This window comes from Candida pseudojiufengensis, assembly GCF_024610245.1.
Source record: "Candida pseudojiufengensis strain CBS 10847 chromosome Unknown scaffold2, whole genome shotgun sequence".
NCBI lineage: Eukaryota > Fungi > Ascomycota > Pichiomycetes > Serinales > Debaryomycetaceae > Lodderomyces > Lodderomyces pseudojiufengensis.
The window spans coordinates 606935-630188 of record NW_026261524.1 but is presented as its reverse complement, the minus strand read 5'-3'; the positions used below and the strand labels follow the sequence as shown (position 1 = coordinate 630188).

The following is a 23254-nucleotide window of genomic DNA, read 5'->3' as shown; positions in this document are numbered from 1 at the left end:
CAAAATATATAAAGTAATGACACTAACTTTTAATCATTTTTTCTTAATGATTGCATTCTTGATAATCTACCAGATGAAGTTGATGGAGGTGTGACTAAAAATTGTTGTGAACTTTTTCTCTTCGGTCTAGGATAAGCTCTTCTATCACCAGTATCTAGCAAACTTTCCAAATTTCTATGAGATTCTGATTTAGGAGGATGAAAAGTTGATGGTGAATGAGGATCCGAAATATGATTATTCTTTCTGTCAAAATCATTGTCATTTTCGTCCTCGTCAACTATTAACTCATCAATGTTTCTATTAATTAAATAACGAAGGGCATTGTACCAGATATTATGACGATGTCTTGTAGCGCAAGTAATTTTGATGGATCTATCAGTCGAATGAACAACAATACTTTTGTGATATAAACCTGTTGGCAATGGATTGTTATCATCAATACTTTCAACTCCCAAAATAGCAGCTGCTCTTGTCTTACTTGATGTTGAGCTTGATAAAACTGGATTGTTTTCCGTCCAATATAAAGTCAAAGAATAAGGATGAACCCAGAAATATCTTTCATGTCTAGTTGAAGCTATTGCACTCAATGCAGAACCAAATTTTCTATAATACTTGAACAAATATTCTCCGATTACAACTTGAGTTATTGCAGGAATCATTGATTTATCTGTGAAAGAGACATCAGTGGCCATTGAGAATACTGCATTTGATCTGATAGAAGCACCCGCTATAGAACGTTCTGATAAATTGGACCTAATTGATTGAGATTGTGGCACACCTCTTTGAATTGTTGGTGCAAAAGCAGTGGTTGAACTGATAATTTTATGTGGAGGCGTTTGTGTTTCATGATTCTCTAAAACAGTAGCTGGAGGAGTGAATTGCTTAACTTCTTCTTTTGGCACAAATCCTTTTTTCAATGCAAACTTTTCAAACTCTTCTCTAGTGATTTTGTCAATACTTGTAGATTTGAATTTTAATAACTGATTAAAATACGTGATCGGAATAACTTTAACATTAGCAACGTCAGGAATTGGATTAGTTGTTGTGGCAACGTATTGATCTTCAGGTATGGATAATAATTTCTCGCCATGTGGAGATTTTTCAACATTTGCAGTATAGGCACTATCATTCAATTCACGCTTCAATTCTTCAATCTGTTCATTTAACGAAAGAATGGTGTTTTCCGACCCAACTTGTTTCGACAGAAGCAATTTCTTTTCTGTCAAAATTTGATCTAGTACTGTAACTCCGTCTCGACTATCACTTGTTTCTGTAATGTCTTGATCTTTATCACTCGACAAATCCGCTGCTGGTGCTTCATTCGTGCTGGCGTGAAGCTTTTTAATCATTTCATTAAAAGTTTCAAGTTCCTTTGCTGGTATTATATCATGAGAAAGAGCTTTTGCTCGGGATTGTATAGTTTCGAGATCCGATCTATTTAAATTGTCGTAGTTCGCTTTACTTAATAATACGTTCTCAGCTTTTGAAGGAATTTCTGAGTTTTCACAGTCCCCTTTAATAACATGCACCAAATCCTTATTCAACATTAGTTGTCCCATTTTTTCACAATGCTCTTGTAAAAAAATCAAATCAGGGTTGTTAATCTTTTTACTAAGATTTGAATTATCCTGTTCCAAACTTTGATAATTATTCATTAATGATTCAAACTCTTGAATTGGTAGAATTTTCATCTGTTGCTCCTCCGCTTTTTGAAGCAATGACTTATTAGCATTCGCATTTAGTTTCAACAAATCATCAGATGGTAAAACTTTCAATCCCAAACTTTCAGCTATTTCAGTGATTTGCTCATTTGTTGGATCAGCAACAATTGCCTCAAGATTATTGAAAAATGACATAACAACAACTTTCAGGTCGAATAATTCAGCTTTTGAATTTAAATAATTTAAGGAAGGATTATTCAAATTCTCAGTCAAATTTGAGTTCGAATTTTGCAATTCTATATTCAGAACTTCCAATTTTGATCTAAGATTGATGGATTTTTGATAATCGTTTTGTAATTTTGTTAAATCTTCATTCATTGAATTATATCTAGAACTTTCCACTAATACAAAACCTGCTGCAGTAGCTTTATCATCCAAACTTTCAGTGGCTTTCAATATTAATTCATTGTACTTCGATTCATCAATGACCACCGATTCGTGTTCGTTTGCTTTGTCTTGAATGTATGAAAATTGAGGATTTTGTAATGTCTTCTTCACAATGTCTAGTTCTTTAATGGCTTCCTCTTTTTCCTTCTCTAATTTCGTCATTTGATTATTTACAAATTCCAACTCACCTTGTTTTTCCGTTTGTGCTTGAGATAATTGATTTTTGAGATTTAAAATTTGGCAAGAAGCAGTTTCCTTCTCACTTTCACTAGACTTCAATTTATTGAGCAAACTATCAAATTCAGGTAAACTGATAATTTTGTTATTATTTTTGGCTGCTTTTTCTTCCAAAAATGAGATTTCAGGATCATGGAAATTACTAACATACATGGAATAATCATTTTCCGCAACAACAACATGATTCAATGCTTCGGCTTTCGAAGTTATAAATTCTAAAGAAGGAGACTTTTCTGTTTCAGTTAATTCGATAAATCTAGATTTGGGGGACAAAATAATTTCTTCAAGACCAATTGAAATCTCAAATGGACTTTTCAAAAATTTAACAAAGTTTTGATATGAACTTGTTGGTATGACAAAATATCCTGAAGCTATGGCACTTTCTGCGTCCAATTGTCTCAAATTTGTAATTTCGACCACCGTGTAACCATCACCAGCTGCTTTCAGCTCAAAAGATTGATCTGCCAAACTCTTAAGACTTTCTAATTCTTCGATGGATATTAATTCATAATTTTGGTTCTTTGCAGACTCTTTCAACGTACTTAAGTTTGGGTTTTTGATTAAAGAATTCAATTCATCATATTCATCATTGGTCAACAATGCCATATTACTTTCTTTAGCTCGTTCGGTTAGACTCTTTCCCGCTTCGATTTTCAAATTCGTCAATTCAATAGGAGATATGACAACCATATTCAGTTCTTTAGCTACATCTTCCAATGATCTACTTTCCTTTTGTTTAAGAGCTGAATATTCTTCTGGTGATAATAAAACTTTGTTCTTTTCCTTTGCATGTTCCTCTATAGACTTTGTGGATTTAACTTTCAACTCTTGGAACAATGATGGTGAAACAACAATTTTACCACTTGTCTCAGCAAACTCCTCTAAAGACCTCGATGATTTTTGCTGTAAATCCAAGTATTCTTGATCTGGTATAGCCACCATTTTTTGACTTTTTGCAATCTCAGTAATTGGAGTTTGTTGATAATGTTGTAACTTTTCAAGTTCAGCAATCGGAATTGTGACATGACCATATATTTTTGATTTCTCTTGAAGTTCTTTCAACGATGGTTTATTAATTTTATGAATCATTTCTTCATACTCTTTCACCTCCAAAACTTTGAGATTTAACCTATTGGATTTATCAATAATGTGGTCCTTACTTGGGGTTTCAGCTTCATCTTTTAAAGTCTTATAAATATCATCCTTTATTAATTTAAATCCACCCAAAGCAGATTTTTCAATTAAATATTCATTCGTAGGTTGATCGATTTGGGACCTTAAGTTAGCAAATGCAGTATTTGATATAACCTTGTAATCCAAAGCATTTGATTTTTCCTCTAAATATTCAATATTGGGCATTTCCAACTTCTTTTTCAACTGTAGTAACTCTGGTTTTTTGACAAGTGCAAATCCTAATTTTGAAGCGTTTGTATTCAACAAATCCTCATTTGGTTCCAGAAGAGATTGATACTCTTCATCGCTGATGACCACCATGTGACTCTTATTTGCATTAGCTTTCAAAAATTCAAGAGATGGAGAATTGATGGTTTCTTCCATTTTAGTAAATTTTGCATCATCAATGACTTTGTAATTTTTTGAAGCAGCTTTGATTTTCAAATATTCAATCGATGGATTTTCAACATTAGTTTTCAATTGTTCTAATTCTGCATTTCCGATTAACGTATGATCAATTGAGGAAGCTTTATCAGCCAAATATCTATCACTTGGTTTTTCAATCTGCTCTTTAAGCGACAAAATTTCATCTGATTTTACCAATTCCATTTTGTGACTTTTAGCCTTCATTTTTAAATGATCTAAGCTTGGTTTATCAACTTGGTTTTTCAAAACACCTAATTCACTAGTTCCAATCAATTGCATATTAAACTTTTCAGCTGAAGTACCTAACTGTTTGACTGTTGGATTTTCAATTTTAGATAATAGTTTCTCATAGTCTATTTTAGGCAAAATGACCAAACCTACAGATTGTGCTTGTTCTTCTATATGTTCTTTTGAAGGTGAATTGATTAAGGTGACTAATTTGTTGTATTCAGTAGTTTCGACAACACTATAGTTCAATTTATTTGCATTATCCGTGATGTATTCGATAGTTGGTGAGTCCAAACTTTCCTTCAATTTCTTAAATTCCGATTGATCCAACACTATCATATTTATTGATTTCGCTGCAGCTTCTACATTCTCTTTAGTCGGTTTATTTTTATAGCTTTTCAATTCTTCCAATTCTTCGGCCTTTATAATTTGACAATTATAGACTTTTGCTTTTTCCTCAAGCATATTAAGTGTAGGATTTTTAACAATATTGCTCAACTCTTTATATAAATCATCATCCACTAAAGATGAATTATAAATTTTAGCTTTTTCATTCAAATACGTTGAAGAGGGATTATCCAAATTATCTTTCAAATTTTCAAGCTTGCTTTTTTCAATTATTTCATAGCCTTTTGCAGAAGCTTTTTCTTTAATATATTCAGCTGTAGGGTTTTCAATGTTATCATTCAACTTCTTGTACTCATCTTTAGATAAGGTCACAAGCCCAATTCTTTCAGCATGTTGAGTAATGTGATCTTTGGTAGGGTCATTTGCTTTTACCACCAATTCGGCATGTTCAGCCGAAGTTAATAACATATGATCAGCATTGGCTGCTTTCAATTTTATGAAATCCAATGAAGGTTTGTTCTCAATGTCTTTTAACCTTTGTAATTCTTCATTCAATACGATCGAACTATTTAAAAAAGACGCATGCTTTTGTATCATATGTTTTGGTGGTTGTAAATATTCTTTTAATTCATCTTCAGAAATTAATTCAAATCCTTTTGATTTTGCTGACTTTCTTATTTGAGCTTCTGATGGGTTTTCAGCTAATTGACTCAATGCTTCATAATCCGCAATAGGTAAAATTATATGATCGTGTTTTTTACTCATTTCCTTAATATGATCTACACTTGGTTCATAAGCTTTTGCCTTCAAATCCTTCAAATCAGTATCTTTGATTAACGACGATTCATGTTGAGATGCAAACTCTTTCAAATAAGATAAATCTGGGTTTTCTAATTTATGTTTGAGTTCTTTAAATTCCGAAACTGAACAAACATGTAAATCCAACTTTTCAGCAGCTTGTTTAATATTAAATTCAGATGGTTCAATTAATTTTTCATATTCTGATTTATCAGCAACAACGAGATCCAAATTACTTGCCTTCGACTTAATAAATTCAACCAGTGGAGCTTCCATGGTATTTTGTAATGTCCTCAATTGTTCTGTTTCAAATATATCATATCCTGCATTATTGGCCAACTTTGTGATGTGCTCAATATTTTTTGAATTGGCTTGATCTTTTAACTGAGCTAACTCTTCATGCATAATAAGTTCATAACCTAGATTTTTAGAAACACCCGTAAGATAATCTAAAGTTGGTGAATCTGTTATTTGTTTGAGCTCGGCATATTCCTTGTTAGTTACTAAGACATATTGATTAGCAGCGGCTAATGAATGTAGTTTTTCAAGATCCGGAATTTCAGCTTTTGATTTCAAGTCGTTGAAGGATTCAGTAGATATTAATGTATGGTTGTTTTTAATGGCAGCATCACTGAGGAAGTCAATTGTTGGTTTATCAACAGTTTGAACCAATTCATCATAACGTTTGTTTAATATGAATTTATAATCGTTTTTATCTGCGTGGGTTTGTAAATGATCGATTGATGGATTATGTGCAAGTTCTTTAATTTTGTTCAATTCTTCATCTTTGATCAAAGCAAGGTTAGAAATTGAGGCCTTTTCCTTGAGATATTCAATTGATGGAGAAGTTATTTGTTGTTGAATTAAATTGTACTCATCTTGACTTAATACTGCAAGATTATGCTTTTTACCTGTAGCTATTATTTCTTCTATTGATGGATTTTTCAATTTATCAAATTGTTGACATTGATCCTTTGATATTAAACAATGTTCCAAAACTTTCAGCTTCGATTGTAAATATTCTATTGTAGGGGAGTCATATTGTTCCTTTATTGATCTCAATGAGGCCCATTCATTATTAAGTATGATGTCGTGATCATGATTGGATGCTTGTGTTTTAATTTCATCAAGAGTTGGATTGCGAAGTTTATTGATTTCATCTTTGCTTATTGCTGTGTAATCATGTTTTTCTAAATTCGATGATAAGTAATCCAAAGTTGGTTCATTAAGTTGCTTCTTCAATTCCATTAAGTCATCATTATTTATCAATTCGAATCCCAAGTTGGAAGCTTTTTCTTTCAATTCTTTTTCAGATGGTGCCAATTTGAATCTTTGTAGCTCTTGAAGTTCAGATTCTTTAATATGAGTATATCCATGAGTTTTCAATAATTCAATAAGGTGAGATAAATCAGGCGAATAAGCTAATGATTCCAATTTTTTCATAGCTGCATCTGAACATAATACTTGATCATATTTCTTAGCTTGTAATTTTAATTCATTCATATCAGGATTTTCCAACTTAGATTTCACAGAGTTTAACTCTGTTGTTATATTATTGAAGTCTTCAGCTGGTAAAACTTTCAATTTCATCGCTTGTCCTAATTTAACAAGTTCCTTCTGGCTAGGATTTTTGAGTTGAGTGTACACGTCTTGCGAGATCGTGACATGATCCTTACCAGCTATTACTTTTGATAATTGATCCACACTTTGATTGTGCACCAGATCTTCTTTCAATATCTTGTATTCATTCTTATTGAGAACCACCATATCCATTTTTTCACAACTTGCTTTTAAATCCACAATTGTTGGTTTTTCAACTTTTTGAATTAAATTGTTCAATTTGTCATTTTCTATCACAGCAAATTCATGCGTACTTAAATGTTTTTTCAAATATTCAATTGATGGGTTTTCCATCTGTTTCTTAGTTTGATGATACTCTTCAGATGGAATAGCTAGTAGATTATATTTCAGTGCCAACTCCTTAACTTTTGCTTGATCAGGATTCTTCAAGACCATTAAATCTGATGTGGAGACTAATTCAAAATCTAACCTTTTAGCTTGTGTTTTAATCTGAGAATGATTTGGGTTTTTCAATGATTGAAATTCTGATTCTGATAATATTTTCAAGCCCAACTTGTTTGCCTTTTGTTCAATTTCAACCTTAGTTGGATTTTTAAACGCGTTTAATTCTGATTCAGTAAGAACTCTTAATCCGAGTCTTTTGGCGTAATTTGTGACTTGATGCTTATTGGGTTCTTCTAAGTTTTTCAAAACATCTTTTTTGATTAATTTTGAATTAAATGTTTCTGCTTTCAGTGCGAGGTGTTCAAAAGATGGATTGTTGGAACTTTCAATTAATGAATTATAGTCAGATGTTGGAATAACGGTATGATTAATTGAACCGGCAACTTTGTTAAGTTCTAATAACTTTGCATTTTTATCAAGTTTGTCTTTGTTTGACTTTTGTGAATCTACCAAATTTTGATACTCTAAATTCGTCATCAAATGCAATCCTTTTCTTTCAGCAATTTTCTCCAATTGATCAGTGGTTAATTCAGTATTGAATTTACTTTGAGAAATGTCTTCTTGTCTTTGACCTTGCTTGGATTTAATTGGAGACTCAACATATGATTCATCAAGTATCGATGCATCATTCTCGATAGTGGTATCATCCTCAGTTTCGAAATATTTCAACACGTCGTTGGCTCCTCGTTTATTTGGTGATGACTTATTTGATGTTGGATGTTGGATGTTTTCACCTAAAAAGTTTTCCCATTCTTCATCAGCATTGCTGAATTTTTCAAAATCGCTTTTATCATTATCGTTGTATATGCTGAAAGTTGAATCTTTTTTAAGTGGTGATATTAATGAATTTCTCTTGGATTGTTTTCTATTTGATTTGACCATTGTTCTTTTGATTATTGAAGAATTTATTGGAGTACGTTGCGAAATTGATGATGTACTTGATGTTTTCGATTTATTTGCAATTTCTTGTTTTTTGAGATTCAAGATTTTTGATCTTAATTTAACAATACTTTTATTCGAATGTTGTAATAATGATCGAAGTGTATCTACCTCTGATTCATGATCTAGCGTTGCAGTATCTGGTATTTCATGGGTATTTATATCTTTTAACAACAGGTCGAAATCAATGGACTCATCATCAATTGTACTATCATTGGCATTCGAGGTTTCACTTGTTGTACTATCACCTTGAATGATCAGAACACTCTTGTCTCCGTACAATTTACCATGTAAAGAATCATTTTCATCATTAAGTCCATTTATTCTCTCATTCAATTCACTAATTTGTCTTTTATAGTTTTTCTCAGTATTTTCAATTTTGGTGATTAATGAGTTATTAGTCTGCTCTATATCATCATGTTCTTTGGATAAAGTATTTATTTTAGTGACCAATTCCGACTTTATGATTTTTAAATTATCATGATCATTGTTCAATGATGAAAATTCCTCATTCAAATTGATTAATTGATTCTCCAATTGCCAGTTCTTTTCTTTCAACTCCAATTCATTTGAATTATAAATTTTATTATGATTTTTCAACTCTAATATTTCATCTTTAAATGATTGTATATCTTCAGTTGCTCCTTTTAATTTCAGTTTCAATTTACTATTCTCAGCATTCAATCTTCTACATTCAGTCAACAAATTTTCACTTAATCCAACAACAAAATTCATATCATCTCCCTTAGATTGCGGACCCATTGACAAAGACGAATTATGAGATTGGGATAAATCTAACCTTTTAGACTTAGAACCTGTCGAACTTAACGAACCACTAGCTGTTCTTTTGGTTGGTGGTAAAAAGACTCCCAAATTATTTTCTTGATCATCTAGCGGTTCTATACTTAAGTTTCGATCTGGTGACGAGCTTTGTAATGGTAATGGTGTTAGGATTGGTTGATTTGATTCCTTTAATGCATTGTGTTGCGGTTTTTTGCTAAATAATCTCTTCTGTAAATCTGAAAATTGACCTCTTAGCTCATCCTTAGACAGTCTTTCTTTTGAAGACATTTAAACTGCTGTAAAGGATTTGTTATGAGTGGTGTTAATGATTTATCTGGTTTAAAATTAGTTGTTTTAAAATAACCTGATTTGGTTTTTCTTTTGTTTGTTTACATTATTTTATTAATGACTTCATTTTGAAACTTAATCAAGCACAGAAGTTCACAACTCTGCAAAATGATAAACACAGTCGATTGAAATGTGGGTCAATGAAGAGAGTAGTTAGATACGGTCGTTATAATTTGAATCATTAGTTTTACAGTTGCCAATAGATTTGAGAGTAATGATTTACTACAAATCATGAAGTAAACTATAACAATAAACTTCGTGAAAATTGTTTTATTTAAAGCAGCAAATATAAACCCAGGCTGATTGCAAGATATTTAGGCAATCTACTGATAACATTTCTCTTGATTAGTAGACACACTTAAAAAGGTTAGGGAATTGACTTTTGTCTTAGTCTAATATCTTATCGTAAATATTTGATCTGGTTCTCGTATAATTTACCTCGCGTCTCTTTGAAAAATTTCAATCTAAATACTTACTTATCAAAACCAACCAACTACTTTATAACTTAAGTCAATTGGCTTATTCATAATTCACGAAATGTCTTCAAATAAAAATAAAGAACAGATAAAGTCGGTATTACTAATTGGTGGTTCGGGATTTTTAGGACTTCATTTAATTCAACAATTTTATGAAAATATACCAAATATAAAAATTTCAGTATTTGATATACGTCCATTACCTCAGAAATTATCTAAATTTTTCACTTTTAACCCTCAAGATATAAAATTTTATGAAGGAGATTTGACAAAGGAAGAAGATGTAACAAATGCTATAATCTCATCTAAATGTGATGTATTAGTACATTCAGCATCTCCAATTCATGGATTATCACAAGAAATATATGAAAAAGTTAATATAAAGGGGACTGAAAATTTATTAAAAGTTTCTAAAAAATTAGGAATTACATCATTTATATATACTTCATCAGCAGGTGTTATTTTTAATGGACAAGATGTTATAAATGCTGATGAAAGTTGGCCATACCCAGAGATTCATATGGATGGTTATAATGAAACAAAAGCTATAGCAGAAACTTTAGTAATGAATTCAAATGATCCACAAAATAATTTTAGAACTGTATGTTTAAGACCAGCAGGTATATTTGGACCAGGAGATCGTCAATTAGTTCCTGGTTTAAAAGCAAGTGCAGAATTAGGTCAATCAAAATATCAATTAGGTGATAATAATAATTTATTTGATTGGACTTATGTTGGAAATGTTGCTGATGCTCATGTATTAGCAAGTGAAAAATTATTTAGTGAAAATAGAGATTTAATAAGTGGTCAAACATTTTTTATAACAAATGACGCTCCTACTTATTTTTGGACTTTAGCAAGAACTGTTTGGAAAAATGATGGTTATATTGATAAATATTATATTAAATTAAATAAACCAATTGCTATATGTTTGGGTTATGTTTCAGAATTTGTTTCAAAATTATTAGGTAAAGAACCTGGTATTACACCATTTAGAGTTAAAGTTGTATGTGCAACAAGATATCATAACATTAATAAAGCTAAAAAATTATTAGATTATGAACCTAAAGTTGATTTAGAAACTGGAATAAAGAATACACTAGAATGGATTAATGAAAAATTGTAATGATATTGGATTAATGTACGGAAGTGAAACGATGATTAAAATTATAAAAACAGCTATAACAATTGATTGAGCAGACTTAGGTCACATTGAAAGTAAAAGGTAAGAAGAAAGAACAAAGAATATTAAACTCCAACCATTATAATCTTTTTGGGAGTTTGATTTCTTAGCAGCAACTATTAAACTTGTTGAGTTTGTAACATTGGTATATGTGGAATTAATAAGCTTAACATTGGTGTTTAATTTCTTGACTTCTTCCTTACTATGATCAATTACTTCCAAGTCTTTATTTTGAATACCTTCATTATTATCAATTAATTCATCATCAGGAATAACCAATTTAATTTTTTTACTTTTAAATGGTCTCTCAGTTAAATCTTCAACATTATAAATTTTACTTTGTAAACTTGCATCAATTTTTTCATCATTTAATCTAGGATCATCATCTTTAATTAAATCTTCATAATAATTTTCAATTCCATCACCCAATGAATCATTCTCATTATTATTACCTCTAAAAAATTTTTTTGGTGGTTCAGGATCTTCTTTTTTAAAAGGAATAGAACAAGCATTAATTTCACTCATAACTTTACAATCACTTAATAAAACTGATAAAAAATTAGTATTTGGATTACCAGGACATAAATGATAACATTCTTGATTAATGCTTTGTAATGCACAACATTCACAAGCTAAATCATTTGGTTTACATTCGTCTAATTTTGATAAAATATCATTGCAACAAGCTGATAATTTGACTAAATCATTTGGTTCGCATTTTGATGATAATGAGGATTTTCTTGGATTGGGATTCATATATGTTCCATATTCACTTATTTTATTTAATGTTGCAGATTGAATACATTTGATAAGTGATACAAAAAGTATCGTAAATTGAAAAATTCCATGAATAATCATCTTTTGTCAGTGTTGAGTTGTTTCAATGTAAAATGAATAAGACGAAGGTTTGAAAAATACGTTTTTATAATTAATCGAATATGAGTACTTAGCTGCAAATAAATCATTTATTTTTTCAAAACATCAACTTGGTATGCTACTTTCGATTTTGTGTAATAAAATCTGACATTACTAACCAGTTAAATTAGTCAAGCTACTATGCATAAAATTGACGAATTCGTTGTAGCGTCGCGTAAGCAATACCATGTTAAAGTTTCAATTAATGAGTTGATATTGCCACTTTGTCAGCAATACCAGAATTTTTGTGATGAAAACTGATGGTTTCTACATTGTATTTGATTATAAATGTACTCTTCCATCCGATGCATCAAAATTATATCTACCACCTGAATATTTTGCCATTTTTGTAATTAGTCCTCGTAAGAAGTCAAAAGTTACGGGTAGTCGTCCTTCACTGTCTCAGATTTCATTTTATACCCTATCAATGAAAAATTTGTTGCAAAATATGCTTAATGTTTCAGATTGAGCTACCAATCCTTAGCTAATTTTCTGATTTTCTGATTAATAATCTAAGTCTTCATAGAAACAGTTGTAATTCAATTAGCAAATAGAATCACCCACTGCAATATTGACTTCACTGGCCGTAAAATACTAATGCTTGTTGAATTGACTAAGTATCTGTCATTCGTTGTATCTTCTATCTTTCGTTTTTTTAACCATTTTGCAAATCCCTTTGCGCTCATATGTGTAAACTTTAATCGGTATTAAGCGAATTAATAATCTTCTTTATACAACCAATGTGTTGAAGTATTTTGAAACGTTGAAAATGATTAAGACCGTTTGTTCATTGGATTAAAATATGTACGTCATTCAAAATGGTTTAAACTTAACTGCTCTGCTCGAAATAAAAACAAATACCAAGCATTAATTTTTATAGTGATATATCAAAGATGAAATTTATACATCAGGTTACCGAGTTAACGAAAAAATTCCAAGTGGAGTGAATTACAGGCTTGATGAACCTAAACAAGGAGACTTAGATAGAAGGAATCAGAAGTCTAGCCTGATAATAATCCTTAATATTCATCGAGAAAAGATCATATAAAATAGAATAGAAAATTACTCGTGTCGTGAATCAAATCAAACTCAGCCACTTTTAATTTTTTTTTGTTCGAGTTTACGAAAGACTAAAATTTTTTACTTCAGTCTCAACTTTGACTTAATTGAAATAATAGACATACAATTTTGCATGTTTTTTCTTGAAATTAAAATTAAGGTAATGATGGAAGGAGAAGGGTAAAAAGAGAATCATTACATAATTTTATAATCAGGGCACAGTCAATTCAATTCAATTCAATTCTTATTTATCGTACAATATTATTTTTACGTTATTGTGTTATATTTTTCTTGTATTACGTAACGCGATAAATATAAAATAATTATGAAACATGGAGTAACTACCAATTTACAATTTTAAAAATTTATATGCAGAATTTGAATAAAATAGTTTTCTGTTTAAAGTATCATGGATCAGTTACAACTTCAAGTTAGTTGATGATATTCAAAAAATAATATTAAACCCGACATTCTTTATTTAACTGTTCAAACACCAACTAAGCACACCGCAGATCATGAATTCAACCAAGGAAAAATACTCATTTCTTAATTAAAACACAAGAATATTATATTTCTTAACTTTAAAATAATAATAATAATATTTTTCTTAGCCAATTATTTAGTTAAGATCTTGTCGAAATCGAAAAAATTTTATGTTGAATGTTTGTTGATAATATTGTTGATTTCTATAATTCATTTAAATACTTCACTTTCCTTTATAACCATTTAGGATTTCTTTGAAAGTATATATATCAATCATTGAAACTTAGTGTTAGGAAAATAAATATTTTGCAACCATAAACAAATATATAATCACGACCCGCACACATTCCATAGATCAATTATTTAACAAACACGCTAAATATTATTAGTTCATTCGCTTGATTCAAAACCAAATAAATTCAGAACAGAAATCATAAACCATATAAAGAACATTTCAAAAACAAAACCATATCAATTCATATTATTAAAATGTTTTCAAATTCGAAACTATTTTTTTCATCATTTACAATATTATTATCATTTTTAATATCAACAACAAATGCAAAATTTGAAGATTTAACACCACCAATAGAAATTATAGGTAATAAATTTTTTTATTCAAATAATGGATCACAATTTTTAATGAGAGGTATTGCATATCAAGAAGATACTTCACAATTATCAAATACAAATCTTACATATAAAGATCCTTTGGCAGATATTGAAAGTTGTAGAAGAGATGTTGAATATTTTAAAGATTTAAATACAAATTGTTTAAGAATTTATGCTATTGATCCAAATTTAGATCATGATGAATGTATGGAATTATTAGCTGAAGCTGGTATTTATATTGTTGCTGATTTATCTCAACCAATGACTTCAATAAATCGTAATGAACCTGATTGGAATTTAGATCATTATGATAGATATACAAGAGTTGTTGATAAATTAAGTGAATATTCAAACGTCTTGGGATTTTTTGCAGGTAATGAAGTTACAAATAATAGATCAAATACTGATGCTTCACCATTTGTAAAAGCTGCTGTTAGAGATATTAAAAAATATATTGATGAACAAGATGATATGAGAAAAATTCCAGTTGGTTATAGTTCAAATGATGATGAAGATACAAGAATTGCTATAGCTGATTATTTTGCTTGTGGTTCAATTGAAGAAAGAGCTGATTTTTTTGGTATTAATATGTATGAATGGTGTGGTAATTCAACTTATGAAGAAAGTGGTTATCAAGATAGAACTGAAGAATTTGAACATTTACCTATCCCATTATTTTTTTCAGAATATGGTTGTAATGTAAATAGACCAAGATTATTTACAGAAGTTGGTACATTATATTCTCCTCAAATGTCAAATATTTGGTCTGGTGGTATTGTTTATATGTATTTTGAAGAAGAAAATCAATATGGTTTAGTTTCTATATCAAATAATAGAGTTGTTACATTAGATGATTATAATTATTATAGTTCAGAAATTAATAATATTAGTCCAAGTTATGCAAGAGCTTCAGATGAATCAACTCAATCTTCAACTTTAACTTGTCCTGGAAATCAAATGTCAACTTGGAGAGCTTCACCAACTTTACCTCCAACACCAAATGAAGAATTTTGTGAATGTATTGCAAATTCTTTAAATTGTGTTGTTGATGATGATATTGATGAAGAAGATTATGGTGATTTATTTAGTACTGTATGTGGATTAATTGATTGTTCAGAAATAAATGTTGATGGAATTGAAGGAGAATATGGTGAATATTCTTATTGTTCAAATAAAGATAAATTATCTTATGTTTTAAATCTTTATTATGAAGATCAAGGTTCTGTTAGAAGTGCTTGTGATTTTGATGGTAGTGCTTCTATAAATGGTAATGCTTTAGCTGATCAAACTTGTTCAGTCCAAACAAGATCAAGAACTTCAAATAGTTCTTCTTCTTCTAGTGGGTCAAATTCAGAATCAACTAATGAAGGTTCACGTTCAAATTTAGGTAATTCTAATGTTGAAAGATTATCAAGTTATAAAGTATTTGGATTGGTTGCATTGATAACTGCTTTCGTCGGTGGATTTTCAATAATCTTTTAAGATGTTACATTCGTTTATTTAAAGAATCAAAATAAAAGTAAAAATAAAAAAAGTTTGAGTATTTTATTTTGAATTTAACGTTTAACGTATAATGCTATCGTCTATTAGTAAAAACTCTATTTTCTATTTCGATATCATAAAAATTTCATTTAATGCTTTTGGATCCATTACTGATGCTCTTTTTTGTTTGATCCATTTCGATCTTGCCGAATGTCTTGATGCTAATCCTGAGGAGGGAGTTGGTGTTGAGGATGAGGATTTTGGTTCTTGTGTTTCTTCTGATTTGGTTTCTTTGATTTTTTCTTTCTCTTTCTTCTCCTTCTTTACTTTAGACAGTGGATCCTTATCTACTTTATCTTTCTTTTCCTTTTTCACTTTCTTGCTCAGTATTTCATCATCTTCAGTTTTACTACTTTTCTTTTCTTTTTTCTCTTTTTTATTCAGTATTTCATCTTCTTCATTCGTTTTACTACTCTTCTTTTCCTTTTTCTCCTTTTTGCTCAGTCTTTCGTCTTCCTCCTTGGTTTTGCTTTTTCTCTTTTCTTTCTTTTTCTTGTCTTTCCTATCCTCCTTTGATTTTCTTTTATCCTCCTTCTCCTTCGAATCAAGTTTTATCTTTTTGCTTTGTCGTATATCATCTTCAGTCTCCTTGTGCTCATTTGTTGTCTTTATTTCATCATCATCTTCATCCTCCTCCATATTTCTCTTCTTACTACTGTTTTCATCTGTATTCTTATATGATATTAATTTTTTACTATCTTTATCCCAAGTACTTGATAAAACTTCACCTTTTACAAATCTAATCCCCCATTTCCCATTAATAATCTCATCATTTTTTTTTAAATCCATAATTTTATTAACTTTATTTTCATTCCCATTTAATCTACCTAAAATTCTTTGAAATGCATCTAATCCACTACATTCATCTAATGATTTATCTTCATTTGATTTTTTTAATTTTGCACCTAATCCAGAATTATCTTGTTTTATATGAATCTTTATGTGGCTTGTCATTGAATTTGGAGTTAATCCTAATCCTTTACCTGTTTTCCAACCCATTTTTGATAAATATTGATGACCAAATCTTGATGTATCATTTGACCAATTTGTGTTTCTTGGATCAAGACCAAAGTTCTGTTTAACTTTGGTTCCTGCAAGTCCCATTGTACGTAGGTTTTCAGTGGGTATGTGGGATGTTGGTTGTTTTAGAGATCTCTTGATAAGTAGTTGATGCTCTTCTCTGTGAATTTTCAAAATCTAATACTTTTACTTCAAATAATTTTGTCGCACAAAACCTGAGAACTATCTCGTATTATTATAAGGGAAGATAAGTTTTGCAACCAACGACTGTTAGAATTTTCTTAAAAATAAGACTACTTTGCTAAAAACAGAAGAGAAGTACTGTTTAAGGTGACAGAATGTTTCAGTGGTAGATTCTGCTCTTGATTTTTGTGATTTTCCTATCATCAGTTTTTTGTTTTAAAACTAGATGGTCAACCCGACGTAGTTTAGATATCGAAATCATCGTAATTATTCTCTCTCATCTCATTTAGCTATCAAAGTCTCGAAATAATGGATCCTTTAATGATTGTAATCGAAATCAGAGTATTAGCTTGTAAGAAAGATGATCTTAATCGAATTTATTGTAGTAAAAGTCATTTCCATTTGAAGCGAGAGAAATTAATATTGGAAACTTCAATGAAATAAATCATTAACAAGACAGAATAACCAAATCAAGACTACCAAATAATATTGATTTGGGAAAAGTCATCAAGCCATTGATCTGTTTAGCATTTATTAATTGACTGTTCAAAATAGCAATTGGATATCTATTCAAATCTTGCAAAAATATCTGTACATTACAATATAAATTGGGCAATACCAAACAAATAATGGAGACATAAAGTGTACAACAAGATGTTCAAAAGTCCAAGTAAATCAAAAAATAAGCAACCTCTGCAGCAACAGAGTCAGCAACTTCCCCAGACGCAACCAAACTATAGGCAACATCAATCAAGATCCTCCATTGATCAAACTAGACAACAACCATATATAAATACCACCTCAGATCGTAATGCATCTTCGTATTCCACAAACCAAGGATCTGCTTCTCCATTAAGACATTCTTTCAATTTAATGGATCAAAGTAATTATTCAAATAATTCAAGACCATTGTCCCCAAGTCAAAATAGTCAACATTCCAATTCTGAACAACAAAGAAAACAAACAACTGATAAAATAATATATGATTGTTATTCAAAAAGAAGTGCAAATGGTGCTCCTGAAATTTCGTATATTGCACACATTGGAATCCAAGAATTTTCACATTTTCCAAGTCAACAACCTCCACCGAGTTCAGATCCTGGACCAATCAAAAAAAGAATTTTAGTATTATGTAAAAAACAATCAGGAAGATTACAATTACAAAAAGGTAAATATGCAGATGAAAAAAATGTTTTTCAAATTGGAAGAACTTGGGATTTGACTGAATTACTGGCTATTACAAGAAGTGGCTTTGATGGGTTTACATTATCTTTGAATAAAGATTATTATTGGAAATGTGATGAAGATGATTCAAGGATTTGGAAATTTGTTCGTTATTTATGTCAATCATACGGTGAAGCTAATGGAAGATATCCAATTTTGAATGGTTATAAATTAGATGATTTGATGTTAACAGCAACACCAAAAATGTCACCAGCTCAAGCATCTTCACCAACTTTCAATTCATTTGCTCAACTGCCAACAAGACAGCAAATTCAACAACAACCACTACAACAGCAGCCACCTTTATCCTCACCAGATAAGAAGAAATCACTAAAACAAAAGTTGACAAAACCATCAATTTTTTCACATGATAAATCACATAACAAAGATGTATCACCAACTCCAGCTTCAGTTGCGTCATCTTCAGCATCAACTCATTCCCATAAAAAATCACTCAGTGGAAGTAAGATTTATAAAGATATGGATTTTACTTCAAACGGTCAATTACCACAAAAGCCTATGCGAGTTATTCAAAGAGACGCAAGTATAACTACTTCTTCACCTTCAATTCATTCATCAATACATCAAGATCACCAATCATTTAACTCTCATCAATCGAAGGAACAATCAAAACATGAATCTTCTCAAAGTGCGAAATCTGTGCCGATTAGTCAAAATGATGCATATTCTCAAAGACAAAGAGATAGTGGAAGTAATAAAACTCCAGAACCACAAAGATCAGAATTTACTAATAACTTACCTACTAAAGAAAAATCACAACATCCATATCAAGTAAGATCGATGATACCAGATGATCAACGAAGTGTAAATAGTGATGCAAATAGTTTTGTTTTTGGTTCAAGTGATCTAAGCAACAAAGAAAAAGATTCTAAGTTTCAACCCATGAAACCACTTGAGGAAAATAAATCTAGTTTCAATCATAAACATCAGAATCTGACAACATCCCAACGTTCAGGAGAAGAAATTATTCAAGAATTTAGTCAATCAATTCCTTCTCAACAACAACAACCTAAAAAACCTAAAATGGCAGCTTCTGCATTTTCACCAGATTTTGGTATTGAGGAAATTACTGATGAAAGTGATAATGAAACAAAACCTGGAAAAGGGAATTTTATCAAGAAAAATTCTAATCCTTCATCAATTAAAAATAAATCAACGTCTCAAACTGATATTGCTGCAAAGACTCATTCACGCCAATCTTCTGAAGTAGGAATCAACAAAAATCCATATGCTAATAACAATAATTATGATGTTGAAATTACAAAAAATCCATATGCTTCAAATATAAATGAAACTTCACGTCGACCTTCTGAATTTGATAACAAAAACCCATATACTAAATCTGCGTTTGGTGAGGAAAAAGGATTAGGAATACAATCTGCAAATTCATCAGCATTCATTGAGGAATCTACAAAAATTCAATTACCAATGCAGGAATTAAACGATATGATTGATAATCATATAGCAAGTGGATCAAAAAAAGATGAATCATTTGATTTTGATGATAATTTTGTTGATTTAAATGAAGTGGAATCTCCTCAATTACGTACAAAATCAACAACTTCAATTAATCGCGAGATAAAACCTAGTATTTCAAAGGTACCTTCCATATCATCTAAAGCAGTGGTTGATAATTCATCCACTAATTTTGAAAATGAACCTGAATTAAAAATTTCAAGAAAAAAACTGACACAACCATCATCATCAATCCCAAAACTTCCAACTTCGGCACCAACATTATCAAATTTTGAAAAAGATTTTGAAACTGAAGAAATGTTTAAAGAAATTGGTTGGAACCCCAAAATGAATGCTAATTCTTTATTGAAAAACCTAAATAAAGAATTAAATAAAACAAAACAAGAAACTGTTAAGAAATTAGTAAATATTGATTTAACTACAACATCAGCAAATGATACTGTTATTGCTTCAAATGAAATTTTAAATATGTTACATATTTTTCAAAAAATGGATATTGGGTTTAAAATGTTAAATAATAATGTTCAAATAATTGACAAAGATTCAAAGGGATTACAAACAAAATATTTAAATAAAAAATTATTATATAATGATTTACAAAGTATATTATCAAAAATTTCAATTGATAACAAAGATTTAAATGATATAAGTGAATTCAAAAACTTTGATCATATAAGTTTAATTGGAAATTTAGAAATAAAATTATCTCATTTATATAATGCTATTGTTACAATTAGATCTGATTCTCATTCTAATAATAATGAAGATTTAAGTTCATTAAAAGCTTTACAACAATACAAATTAAAATATGAAAATGTTAATCAAAAATTTGTACAAAATTTTACAACATTTATAATTAATAAAATTACTCAAATTGGGAAAAATTTGATGAATAATTTAGATCAATTTAGTCTGAATATAATTTATAAATCATTGGTTCAATTGCTAGTTTATAGTGGGTTAACTTATTATATTAAAGAAATTGGCTGGACTCAATTTAATGAGATTAAACAACATTTCAATCAAACTTTCGCATCAGTCTTAATTAGAATGTTATTTACAAAGGTACAAAATATAAAAATGGCACAAAAATCACATTCTTATAGTAGTGGAAGTAATTTAAACTCAGAAATAGATGAATTACCAACAACTCCATTACAATCAAGTGGAAGTCAATTTAATAAATCTTCAAGTAGACGTAGATCAGATAGGACTTCAATGTCACCTGGATTATCTAATTCATTAGATGATTTATATGATGAAGATGGTTTAGATGATGATTTTGCACCATTAAGAAAATCAAGAGGTTCAAGATATTCAAGAAAAGGAAGTTCTAGATATGGAGGTGCGAATAGTAGTAGTAGTGGTACTTTTACATCAGAAAGAGAAGATGATTTAAAAAGAAAACAAAATATAGAATCTATAAAAAGACATATATTATCAAGAGGTTCTAATAATGAAGATGAATTGGAAGATTCTAAGTCAATTATAGGATTAATTGAAGAATCGAAAACCATAATTATGGTTTTACAATATTTTTTTGCTTTATTTTTCCATTATGATGTAAATTCATTAGATTTTATTGAATTCTTACATCAAAGTCCATTTACAAAAAGAGATGAATATGCAAGTAAATCTAATCCAATAACAATTAATGAATTTATTGATGATAAAAATGTTAATTATAATGTGTCACAGGAGGTGTTAGAAAATTTAAATTTTGTATTTGGAAAATTTATATTTGAATTTTTAAAAATCGTTACACCAATAGATTTAAATTTACCATTAATATTATTAAATTTAGAAGATTCAATAAATCATGTTCAAAATAATTTTATAAATCAAGAATTTTTAATTTATAATTTTTTAAATAAAATTAATGAAAAATATCAAACTCAATGGTTTAAATTTATATCAATTCAAGTTGATGCAATAAATAATTCAATAATTATCCCCAATAGTGGAATTTTACCACTGATAAAAAATATTAATTATTTGATTTTAATTACTGAAAGTTCAATTGATAATCGTGATATTAAGGGAACCAAAATTAGAGAAATTATAGATAAATCATATGATAAAATATCAAATTCATTAATTCAATTATTTAATAGAATTGATCCATTAACTTCAAAATCTTCAATAGATCAACAAGATTTACAAATTAAAAATGTTTCAATTTTAGAAAATATATTTGTTATATTACAACAAATAAATGAAATAAATTCATATAATCAAGCAACAAATAAATTAATTGAAAAATTAACTTCCATATTTAATAAAATTGAATCTCAATATTTTCAAAAATTAATTCAAAAAAATTTTGGTCCATTAATTGAATTTATAAATAATGAAGGTGATAACAACAAAAGACAACAAAAATCAAATCATCATATTCATAGACCACATTTTAATCATCAAAAATCAAGTACAAAATTACTTTTACAAAATTATTCAGAATCAGAAATTTCATTAAAAATTGAAAATTTACATAATAAAATTTCAAAACAATTTAAAAAATCTTATGAAAATAATAGCAAAGGTATTAGTGGTAATGATAATTTATTTACAAGAGATTTAATTGATAAAATTTGGATTGATTTAGAAAATTTATTTATTGATTATTTTACAAAATTATCTAAAATTTTAAGATCTGATATTGAAAAAGATTATAATTATAGTGTTGGTAGACAAGATATTCATCATATTTTTAAATCAATCCGTGGTTAAATGAGTTAGGATTTTTAGTTGAATGAATGAGTTAGGATTTTTCGTTGAATTAATTGTAATGCATGAATGAATTCCAGTCTATGTAATATTTGTAATTCGTTGACCGTAGCTTCTCAAAGTGAGTCCTGATAGTGAGTCTTCTCAAAGCTCACTCTCAAAACTCACTCTGAAGACTCACTATCAAGACTCACTTTGAGATTAACTCTCAAGACTTTTCCTCAAGCTTCTACTTCTTCCAATAATGCAAATTTATTATTTGACAAATCAGGTTTATCATCATCATTCTCATCTTTCTCCTCATTTTCATCATTAATTTCTTCATCTTTATAAAAATCTCGTACTAATTCATCTTCTTTCAATTTTAAAATTTCTTCTTCAGTTAATTCCTTTTCAGGTTGTTCAATTTTAAAATCATCACTCAAGTGATTTTTAATTTCAATATTTGAATTAGTTTTATCCCAATTTGATTTTCTTGCTTTTTGAATATATGAAGCTCTTGCAATACTTGAATCAATTTTATTTTCTAATATTCCTGCTAATTTGTTATTTCTTTCTAATTTTGTCTTTATAGTTGATGATTTCTTCTTATTATTTTTTTTAATTTTCAGTGATTCAATTTTTTTATTTAATAAATTTTCATTTTTAATTTGAGTTCTTATTATTGATTTTTTTAATCCATCATTATTATTGATTGATTCTGATTTGGTTGTCGTAGATGATTTATTGTTTATGTCATCGGGTATTTCCCCTCTTCTGGCTGCTCTACTTCGTTTTGATACCTTTTTAACCATCGGTTATTACTATTTTATACTTATATTTGATATAATAGAGTTATGTCATAGAATACTCCGTATATTAGTTTTGATCTGAATGATGAGGTACAGTTTTGTGTAACTTTGTTTTAAGTGAGGCTCACT

General features: G+C 29.2%; 7 protein-coding genes across 7 annotated transcripts; 3 read left to right on the top strand and 4 right to left on the bottom strand. All coding sequences in view use genetic code 12, as the record gives it.

The window, feature by feature from the left end:
- Positions 1-29: 29 nt before the first annotated feature.
- On the bottom strand, positions 30-9353 carry KGF55_001169 (uncharacterized protein; the record flags this gene model as incomplete). Its single annotated transcript, XM_051755716.1, has 1 exon — positions 30-9353. One exon carries the CDS (start codon positions 9351-9353, stop codon positions 30-32), a length of 9324 nt encoding a protein of 3107 aa, XP_051616210.1.
- Positions 9354-9950: 597 nt separating this feature from the next.
- Positions 9951-11015, top strand: ERG26 (sterol-4-alpha-carboxylate 3-dehydrogenase (decarboxylating); the record flags this gene model as incomplete). Its single annotated transcript, XM_051755715.1, has 1 exon — positions 9951-11015. One exon carries the CDS (start codon positions 9951-9953, stop codon positions 11013-11015), a length of 1065 nt encoding a protein of 354 aa, XP_051616209.1.
- Positions 11016-11096: 81 nt separating this feature from the next.
- On the bottom strand, positions 11097-11828 carry PGA43 (Pga43p; the record flags this gene model as incomplete). The annotated part of the gene is made up of 1 exon (XM_051755714.1): positions 11097-11828. One exon carries the CDS (start codon positions 11826-11828, stop codon positions 11097-11099), a length of 732 nt encoding a protein of 243 aa, XP_051616208.1.
- A 2190-nt stretch (positions 11829-14018) lies between these two features.
- On the top strand, positions 14019-15623 carry PHR1 (Phr1p; the record flags this gene model as incomplete). Its single annotated transcript, XM_051755712.1, has 1 exon — positions 14019-15623. One exon carries the CDS (start codon positions 14019-14021, stop codon positions 15621-15623), a length of 1605 nt encoding a protein of 534 aa, XP_051616207.1.
- Positions 15624-15746: 123 nt separating this feature from the next.
- KGF55_001165 (telomerase inhibitor) lies at positions 15747-16787 on the bottom strand (the record flags this gene model as incomplete). The annotated part of the gene is made up of 1 exon (XM_051755711.1): positions 15747-16787. The coding sequence occupies one exon, from the start codon at positions 16785-16787 to the stop codon at positions 15747-15749; it is 1041 nt and encodes a 346-aa protein (XP_051616206.1).
- A 753-nt stretch (positions 16788-17540) lies between these two features.
- On the top strand, positions 17541-22337 carry SEC3 (GTP-Rho binding exocyst subunit; the record flags this gene model as incomplete). The annotated part of the gene is made up of 1 exon (XM_051755710.1): positions 17541-22337. The coding sequence occupies one exon, from the start codon at positions 17541-17543 to the stop codon at positions 22335-22337; it is 4797 nt and encodes a 1598-aa protein (XP_051616205.1).
- Positions 22338-22555: 218 nt separating this feature from the next.
- ECM1 (Ecm1p) lies at positions 22556-23128 on the bottom strand (the record flags this gene model as incomplete). The annotated part of the gene is made up of 1 exon (XM_051755709.1): positions 22556-23128. One exon carries the CDS (start codon positions 23126-23128, stop codon positions 22556-22558), a length of 573 nt encoding a protein of 190 aa, XP_051616204.1.
- Positions 23129-23254: the final 126 nt, after the last annotated feature.